Source organism: Abrus precatorius, unplaced genomic scaffold (assembly GCF_003935025.1).
Source record: "Abrus precatorius isolate BTA unplaced genomic scaffold, Abrus_2018 Scaffold9, whole genome shotgun sequence".
Classification (NCBI taxonomy): domain Eukaryota; kingdom Viridiplantae; phylum Streptophyta; class Magnoliopsida; order Fabales; family Fabaceae; genus Abrus; species Abrus precatorius.
The window spans coordinates 11,779,232-11,789,352 of record NW_020874439.1 but is presented as its reverse complement, the minus strand read 5'-3'; the positions used below and the strand labels follow the sequence as shown (position 1 = coordinate 11,789,352).

The 10,121-nt window shown below is 30.4% G+C and overlaps 1 protein-coding gene across 1 annotated transcript; it reads left to right on the top strand.

The window, feature by feature from the left end:
- The first annotated feature begins 1,065 nt into the window (after positions 1 to 1,065).
- On the top strand, positions 1,066 to 5,416 carry LOC113849843 (pentatricopeptide repeat-containing protein At1g12620-like). Its single transcript, XM_027480043.1, has 3 exons — positions 1,066 to 3,058; positions 4,801 to 4,888; positions 4,993 to 5,416. Exon 1 carries the CDS (start codon positions 1,135 to 1,137, stop codon positions 2,773 to 2,775), a length of 1,641 nt encoding a protein of 546 aa, XP_027335844.1. The 5' UTR covers positions 1,066 to 1,134; the 3' UTR covers positions 2,776 to 3,058; positions 4,801 to 4,888; positions 4,993 to 5,416.
- Positions 5,417 to 10,121: the final 4,705 nt, after the last annotated feature.

Below are 10,121 nucleotides of genomic sequence, written 5' to 3'. Positions count from 1 at the left end.
TTCAGCTGATAAGTTTTTAAGCATATGTGGAACTAGTTTGGACAAAATTTGAAAAATGAAAAGTATAAATAAAAATAGCATGTCTTGATTAAAAATATATAACTCTATAGAATAAACTAGCTACTAACAATCCTAACTAATCTCTAATAAAGATTAAGATGGTTAGTGTTTCATCTTCATTTATTTGAAAAATTATTATTAATAATTTTTTATTTTTATAATTTTTTTATTTTTAAATTTTTATACTTACACAAAAAATTGAGAGACTTTTAGAACTATATATTTATAAATTTTTAAAATACTATATTTTTTAATATATTATTTTTAAATATCATATATAAAAAAACTAATTTGTTAGTTAGTGAAAGAGGTAAAGAAAAAAACTTATATTAAAGAAGAAAACTCATTGGATAGATGTGGGTAAAAAACATCCAGAAAAAAATAGAGAAAAGCTACCGCAAGAGGACACTCCACAAAAAATACATTTTAAGTGATATTGGCTAGTGATTAAGGTAAAAGCTATTTTAAAACTTTATTTAATTTAAAAGATTAAGCTTTCAGTCATCTAAAAAGTTTTCTCACCCTAATAAACTAATCTATTATTATTATTATTATTATTATTATGGCTAAGAATAATAATAACATCAATATTAATAATTTTAAATTATATATATAAAGTTTAAATATATTAGCTTCTTTTATATGTAATTCTTTTGATTTATTTAAAAAATATTTATAAAGAAGCTTTTGGATAGACTTAAAATTTTAAGCTTATATATAAAATATTAATATGTACATCGTGTAAAAGCTTATATTTAAACATATAAACTTTTACATGAGGTACATATTAATATTTTAAGTAAATCATGTCATCATAAAATTGTATTAGTTTAATTCAATGACAAAAAAATAATAAATAAATATATATATATATATATATATATAACTGATATTTAAACTTTTAAAAAATTATCATCAAAATAGCAATAAAATAAAATAAAATATTATCATCAATATGTTTTTTAAATTTCAATTTAATCCAACCAAAACGGGCAAAAACACTGCACATTACATTCACGATTCTTTCAATAAACCCTAAAGAGAGGTGAAGATGCTCCGACTTTGATATTCCAAATGTCATTCTCAAGGTTAAGCTCTTCTCTCCGTCTCTCTGTTCCCAAGTTTCCTCCTTTTCTTCTCTGCTTTCCTTCTTCCTCACTCCAAACCCGATTCATTCACAATGTTGACGTTGATGATGCTGTTTCCTCATTTAATCGCATGCTCAACATGCGTCCTTCCCCATCCATCGTTCAATTTAACAAAATTTTGGGGTCCCTCGTTAAGAACAAGCATGTCCACACTGCCATTTCCCTTCTTCAACGATTGGGATTCAAGGGAATTGAGCCAGACATTTTTACTTTTAACATTCACATCAATTGTTTATGCCAACTGCGTCGTATGACCTTAGCTTTTTCGGTATTGGCCAAGATCTTCAGAGTGGGTCATCAGCCGGATACCGTAACCTTCAATACACTCATGAATGGTATGTGTCTTAATGGCAACGTCAGAAAAGCAATGCATTTTCATGACAAGGTGGTTGCACAAGGATTTCAAATGAACCAAGTTAGTTACGGGACGTTGATCAACGGACTCTGCAAAGTGGGGGAAACCAGAGCTGCCATTCATTTGCTTAGAAAGATTGAAGCTCAATCGATTGAGCCGAATGTGGTAATGTACAGTACAATCATTGATAGCCTATGCAAAGACAAACTTGTGACTGAGGCTAGTGATTTTTTCGTAGAAATGGTTTTCAAGAAGAATATTTATCCTAACGTTATCATCTACAGTTGTCTAGTTTACGGCTTTTGCCTTTTGGATCAAGTGAAGAAAGCAGTTGGTTTGTTCAATGAAATGGTATTGAAAAGAATTAACCCAGACGCATATACCTACAGCATATTGGTTGATGCACTGTGTAAGAAAGGAAACCTGAGAGAAGCTAAAAATTTGTTAAGTGTGATGATAAAAGATGGTGTGAAACCTGGTGTTGTTATTTATAGTAATTTAATAGATGGCTATTGTTTAATTAATGAAGTAAAGAATGCCAGATGTGTATTCAATAACATGATCCGAACTGGAGTAACCCCTAATCTACATTGCTACAGCATAATGATTAATGGATTATGCAAGATTAAAATGGTGGATGAAGCCATGGTTCTCTTTGAAGACATGCATTGCCACGGTATAGCACCAGATACAGTAATTTACAATTATCTTATTGATGGTTTTTGCAAATTAGGAAGAATTTCTTATGTTTGGGAGCTTATTGATGAGATGGAGGATAGGGGTCAATGTGCTAATATAATTACCTACAATTCCTTAATAGATGCATTATTCAAAAACCATCGTCTAAATCAGGCAATTGCATTGTTCAATAAAGTCATAGACAAGGGCATTCATCCAAGTGCATATACATACACAATACTTGTTGATGGACTGTGCAAAGGCGGAAGAGTTAAAGATGCACAAGAGATTTTCCAGGATCTTTTGATTAATGGCTATCAGCTAGATGTGTCAACATATAGTGCTATGATCAATGGGCTTTGTAAGGAGGGCTTGTTTGATGAAGCATTAGCCTTGTGGTCAAAAATGGAAGACAATGGTTGCAGCCCTGATGTTATAACTTTTGACATAATTATCCGTGCTCTCTTTGAAAGAGATGATAATGGTACAGCCGAGAATCTTCTTCATGAAATGGTTGACAGAGGCTTATTGTGAGATTAAAACTAATGCTTTCCACTTACACTTGTTATGGAACATTTCCATTTCTTATGCTGCATTCTCTACTTCCCTTCCTTTATGGGCCTTCCTGATCCAGCAGTAACCACCCTTAAACCCATTTTCCCAAGCTCATCTAAGCCAACAACAACAATCCCAGCATTCCCACAACACTCTGATGTTGCAGGGTGCCCTCTTGCTCTCTCAGATGAGTTCTTTGATCGGATAAAAGTGCATGTGGTGTCACCAAAGATGATGGTGACAAGGAACTGCACCACAGTAGGTACTGCCCAGTGCTTGCAGCATTGTTGTATTCTGCATACTCTTCTACTGTACTTGGCATGGCAGTGTTTCATCTTCTTCATTCATGCTTCGTGTGTAGTAAAGTTGTCTTTTTTCTTTTTTCTTTACTGGATGTTGGTTGTTTTCTAAGTTTTTACACAATTCTACACACACTGTTGGAGCTTGTGTGGCCCAAGAAAGTGAAAAGAGCCAATAGTGGAGCAGTGGAACACTTTGTAACACACTGAACATTTTTGTCATGTTTAGGGAAAATAACTTACTCCACTCTAATGTCTTAAAATCAAGTTCTTAAACGAAAACCTTAACATAGCTAGAAACTACTAAGCACTTGCAATTTGATCTTGGTACTTGAAAATAAGTTGTAGTTTTGGATTCTTGGTATCAAGATCAAAGTTGAGTTAAGCAATTAGCTACTCTGTCTCATAGCTTTGCTTGCAAAATAATTGGTTGGGGATTGATCAGAAAAATGGCTCAATCAATATAGTCATATGTGAAACATGCTTTTATTTTATTTTTTATTGTGACAATAGATAAGTTGTGTTGTTACTTATTTGTTAAATGTTATAAAGACAGCATACAATTTGTCTATTTGATTACTCTTGTTGTTAGCCTGCCCAAGTAATAAATGACAGTTTTGAGGAGTATATGACAGCATTATTTGTGGCTTCTTCTAGATTTGCCATTCCTATTTCTGATTTATAGTTAGTAGTTTGCAGAAATGTTGTCTCATGTCTCTAAATTATAATCTAAAGTCGTATGTTGGATGTCACACTTTTTTGTTGCATTCTAAAATAATATAATGGAGCATGGTCGTGTTGATGAACACGCCCTTTAAAAGGGCACAAAGTGTGTTGATTGTTGAGGTCAGGTTGGGCGTGCTCCCTTTTATTTGTATTCCTTTCAAACTTTTTACTGATTTCACCTATTCTTTGCATTTTTCTGTCACTTTCTTTTATGATTTAACTTATTTTTACCAAGTTGCATAGTCACCACTTCCTAAAATAAAATCAAGAAAACTCAACAAGCTCAAGGAATAATATAACAATTTCTAATAACAATGGACTAAAATTCCACAAATGAAGTGGCAAAAATCAATAATTTACTGTTCTAATTCAAAATATCTCAAATGTTAAAAATATGATATGTATATATGTTGCATTGTTTTGTTCCATTTTTCAAATTATTGATAAATATAATTTTAAATGTTGATAATATTTAACTAATAGTTATTTATCATTTCTCAAATATTATTTATAATTTAGATACAAAATATGCATTATATTTTTGTTATAACATATTTATATCATATAAAATTTCCATGCATAAACGTCACAGGGCAACAGGACTGGAATGTAGGGTTTGCTTGTAAGATAATTCTTTTTTAAATATTGTCACTCTTAAGTGTCTATTACAACTCTCATTGAAGTAATTTTTGTCTAAAATATCCCTTTTTTTCTTTTATTACCATATTAATAGTAAGAGTATTTTACATAAAATAAATAAGGGTGGTAATAGGCACTCCTAAACATTGATGTAAGTTTTTTTTGTTGTGCATTTCCATGACTCATCTTTTTTCTTTTTCATTACTTTTCAAATATTAATGATGCAAAGATTGGGGTGTTTATTGGTCTAAAAGTAAGTTTGAACTTAGTGTTAGATATTCATTATACAGATGTCGACAAAAATCATATATTCACTAATTTATAAGTTGATTTCTTGCAGGTAAATTCATATTGGCTTTGCATCGTACAATGGGTCATGTACAAGGCATTGATGTACATAAACTCGAATGTGAACTTATTTGAAAATGGTAACATATTAGATGTTCATATCTTGTTTTGTTTTTTATCTTTTAGGTTTGTTAACATAGTATTCTATTATTGTTGCAACATTATCTGACACTCTGACCTGCAGGCATGGATGATCCAGGTAATGTGACTTCCTAAGGGTTTTCATAACACCACAAGAATAAATTGTTATAAAGGCTATTTGACTCAACTAAAGAAAGCAGTTGATGATGGAGCAAATGTGGTAGGATACTTTGCATGGTCATTGCTTGATAACTTTGAATGAAGACTGGGTTACACATCAAGGTTTGGCATTGTTTCTGTTGATTTCAAAACAATCAAGAGATACCCCAAGATGTCAGTATACTGGTTCAAGTAGCTTATTGCCAAAAAGAAGTAGTAAATAACAGGCAAAGAATCTTTTTTTATGCTTCCAGTTGTTTCAGAGAATCATGTTATGGTGGTTTTGGTTAAGTTGAAGTGTCTCTTCAATTGTAATCAAGTTACTTGTTTAATGCAAGTCTTGTAATAAAAATGACATTTTCTCATTTGACAACAACTTTTTTTTACTTCAACTATAGTCTCATTGATTAATATTTTGCTGACTTACATAATTTTTTCAAGAAAATATGATTTCATGTGCTGATTCTTTTTTTTTAAAAAAATGTTTGATCATTGTCAAATTTAATTCTAAATAAAAAATATGTTCGAAATAGATTTACAAAGAATGATTGCATTAGAATTATATTCTTGAGTAAAGAAAATAAGTAAAAATTAAACGCTATAAGTTAGTCAAGTTTTCTTCTTACAATATTAATAGTAGCTATTTGGAAAATAAAAGATGTTTAAACTCAAGATCAAGTGATAGTGGTTCTGGGGAATGAAAATATCTCTTCAGTATTCAACTTTTGATCTGATGAAAAGAAAACTAATACTACTATGAATGGTGACCAAACACTCCTAATTACGAAAGTAGTCTTTAAAGACGTTTTTTAAAATATATAATGAGCATCTAATTTTTTAAAAAAAAATTATATGGTTCTATTGAAAACTTGTGAATTTAAGTTGACTTTTTCTTTTCAAGATTTTTAGATAAAATAAATTTGAGATCATGTTAACTAATTTAACTATGGGTATCTATTTCTTTCAATATGCAATAATATTGTATATTATGTTCACATTTTTTTAATTATGTAATAATTTTGATTGCCAAATAATTTAAATAGTATCATAACTTAGAAATTAAATTATTTATTGATTAATCTAAATGTGTAATTTCATCACAATAACGTATCATGGTCAATTACTAGATTCTTTTACAACTATGCTCAGTTGTTAAGTTTCTAAGCATATGTGGAACTAGTTTGGACAAAATTTGAAAAATAAAAATAGCATTAGTCTTACTTGGTTAAAAAAAATTAACTCTAGAGAAGCTGCAACAAAAATCATGGATGATTACATTGTGAGAAAAGAAATTCAAAATAGTTCTGTTGTTACTACCTGTTTTTTTCAGGTTGTTGCTTTTGGATTTCTTTTCATTACCATCTCTTCTTTTCCAATCAGCAACTTTACTAGTCTTAGAATTTAGGCTTTCTTAGAATTCCACAATCATGCATAGAATATCAGTTTTTTCAACCTTATTCACTCCTGAAACCTGCTCTTAAGTGGTTTCACCGTTATCACAGCAAATGTTTGGAAAAAAAATTTCCTTGAGAGATTCTCAGACACCCTTTATAAACTTTTTCTATCATGTCCTTTTTCAGAACCAAACATATTTCCTCAGGTTGTCTTATTCTGAATAGGTTGTTGTGAGGAACCTTCAAAGAAGTGTCACCAAATATAATGTTTTTTTTTTCTTCTTCTGCTCCATTTTTCTCCAATGGCATGATTAGTTTCTGAAGTGCCAATGCTTTGTCAGAATACTCCTCTTCATCTGAGAGCTTTGCCACTGCAGAGAAAGAAAAAAATTTATGACATGCTAACATTTGAAAGTATAAACCATGCAAGTAAAAAATGTGCACAAACCTAGTAAAGTCTTTTAAAAAATTGTCAGTTGCATAAACACGTGCGTGTCCAATTTTTTATATCACTGGAGCCAGTGATTGAAAATCTATTCTCCTCTCTAAATGGTGCAGGAACGTTAGCTTTCTGGACTTGATCAATGCTTTGGAGTTCATTGGGGCGTAGAAAAACTCTAGAACATTTAGAGTTATCAAAGGCTTCCTTAGTTGATGGGTTCAAGTTTCTTTCGGCTATTGCTATGACTACCAATGAGGGAAATTCTCTAATTGAATTTAGACTTGGTCAAGTAAAAAATATACATGTTCTTCAACAAGCATACAGGTTGAAATTGATCATACATTCTAAAATAAAAAGCTATGCAGCATGATATGTATTTAGAACTCCTCTGTCCTAGTTAAACATATATACAAGTCCAAGTAGTGTTTGATAAGCAATATCAGTAAAGGGTAGGAAACAATACAAATTAAGAATATTAAAAATAATGGAAAATTTCAGGAAATGTATCAGTTCCAAAAATGTAGATATGATGAAGGATACGGTCTCAAAAAATCAAGTTTTCTATCAAGTGACTTAAAAAAATTTTGTGGAAGGGGCTTCATATGCTTAAGTTCTTTAACATTGTTATCATATCGACATAAAAATTTCATAAGCAAAATAATCATTTCTGAACAAATAATGAATACTCATTCTAAAATTAAGGAATAGATTTAATAATAGTACATTGGAGCATGCTAAAAAACCACAACAGCCTCTTCAAAGGATTTGGCATAATCTTAAAGCATTTGCTCACCTTTCTCAAGTTTAAGAACAGCCAAGATCTGTTAAAGAACTGATACATTATTCATATTCTGAATACAAACCATTTTAACTGTACTTGTTTAAGTAACAGCAGATCACAAAAGTACTAGTTATTATTGTACAACATCCAATAAACACAATTCCAATTTGGTAGGGAAATATTCACTTGTCTTGTTCTCAATGTCTATAACTAAGACAAGATAAATAAATGGTAGAGACAATATACAATACTGGCCAGGTGGAACACAATACAACCTAGAAAAAGTTTCTTAACTCTATGGTAATTAATATAGATAAATAACTAAGCCCGTTAATTTCTTATTTTATTACTTTTAAGTCGCAGAATCATTATCTTCCTTAGTCTTTACAAAAATTATATATAACCATTCTGGTTGTTGTTGAGAACCTATAACCATAATGTGGAATTATAAATCCTATATTTTTCAAATTTCACACTTTTACTAGATAAATAAATTCATTAACTACAAATTGGAAATCCGAAAACAAAATTCCCACCTTAGAGCATCTTACTATTACAAGCAAGTGCAAACCCTATTGCTTAAAAAACAATACTTTCCACTGCATTTGACCATAAAGTTTTATAGTCAGCAAAACATTAAACAGTAGGACCAACTATATCTAGAAAAAAAATCTTTAAAATGTAGCTTTTTACCAAGTATTGAGTACTTCTCAAGTTGTATCTCAGTAAATCAGGTTGAAAATATATGTTGTAATAAAGTGTAATGTTTTCTTGCATGCATTATCAGTAAAGTAATATAAGTTGTAATCTCTTTTGTATAACAATTGTTGGGAAAGAAGAATGAGAAACAAAAGATGAATCTGTGTGTCTTGACTACATAACAGAGAATATATTTATAACAAAAATTATTAATGCAAAATATAAAACACATAATTACCGTAATTACAAAGATAATAATTTATCTATTTATAACATTACTATAATTATATAATTTCAATACTCTCTCTCAAGTTAAAGCATAAAAATCACATGCACCAAGCTTGTTGCATATAAATCATAAAAAAGAGTAGTTAGACAAATATCATTTTGGCTACAAGAGAGAAAGTGTTGCCTTAGTCTAAGCCAAATATTTATGTATAACCTTTGGCCACCAAGCAAGCCTTAAGACAATCAATCTTATTGTCAAGATCAACCCTAACCATATAACTCCACTTGCATCCAACAAGAGACTTCATAGGAAAATGAGGAACAAGTTCCCAAGTACCACTTGTTTGTTTTGAACCGAGAAAGGAGAGAGTATTACCAATAGACTAAGGAACAGAAATAGAAAACAAAGAAAATAAACAAGTATAATGAGAAGACAAATAACGGTAAGTTAAAGAAACATAATAAAGAAAGAGATTGTGAGTATAGAGTGTATAGCACAAAGAGCAATGAGAAGTTTAATCTCAAGAGGCAAGTCTAGAGGAGAGAGGGTGCATGGCACCAAAAGCGAGTCAAAGGAAGGCCCATTAGACATTGGTGGCATAGGGTGTGGTTGGTGACAGTTATATACCTGCAAAGGATGCAAAGGAGGTGGTTTTGTGGAAGCATGAAATGGTTATGGTGGAAGATAATGAAAAGGAACAAAAGATAGAAGAGGAAAAATAGACTCAAATACTAAAGTAGGAGGACTAGGCATAAAACAAGGAACAAATTAAAAAAAAGTGACATTAGTCAAAACAAAATTAAAACAAAGAGCTATAGAGTAACACTTATAACTTTTATGAAAAATAGAATAGCCAAGAAAAACATGTGTGAGAACGAGGTAAGAGTTTATCAAGCCATGGACTAAGGTCATGTCAAAGCAATTGGATCCAAAGACCTAAGAAGGTAAAAAGTGAAGGACCTGGTGAAGATATAAGTCAGAGTGAGAAACATAGTTCTAAAGAACAGAGGATGACATCTATTGATTAGGTAACAAGAAGTAAGAACAACATCACCCTAAAGACAATAAGAAACCTAATTATGACAAATAAAGTATGAGTAGTTTTAATAAGATGTCTATTCTTTCATTCAATAACCCATTTTATTGTAGAATATAGTTGAGTGTTACTATTAAAAGTCATAAATTTTTTAAATTGATTAGATAGATATTCATGAACATTATCACTTTGCAAATTATGAATTAAAACATCAAATTGAGTTTTAATTTCAAAAATGAAAATTTTAAAAATAGAAAATAATTCAAAACGATCTTTATTATAAATAACAAAGTATATATAGAGTAATTATTAATAAAAATAACAAAATATTTTGATCCTTAAGTATACACAAAATAACTTGAACCTTATACATCAGTGTGAACTAAGGCAAAGGAAGAAGTAGAATGACGATAGACACAACTAATAAATAACTACAAACAAGGTAGTCAAAATCAAGATCCAAAAAGTTTTATCCATAATCACATCTTCAAC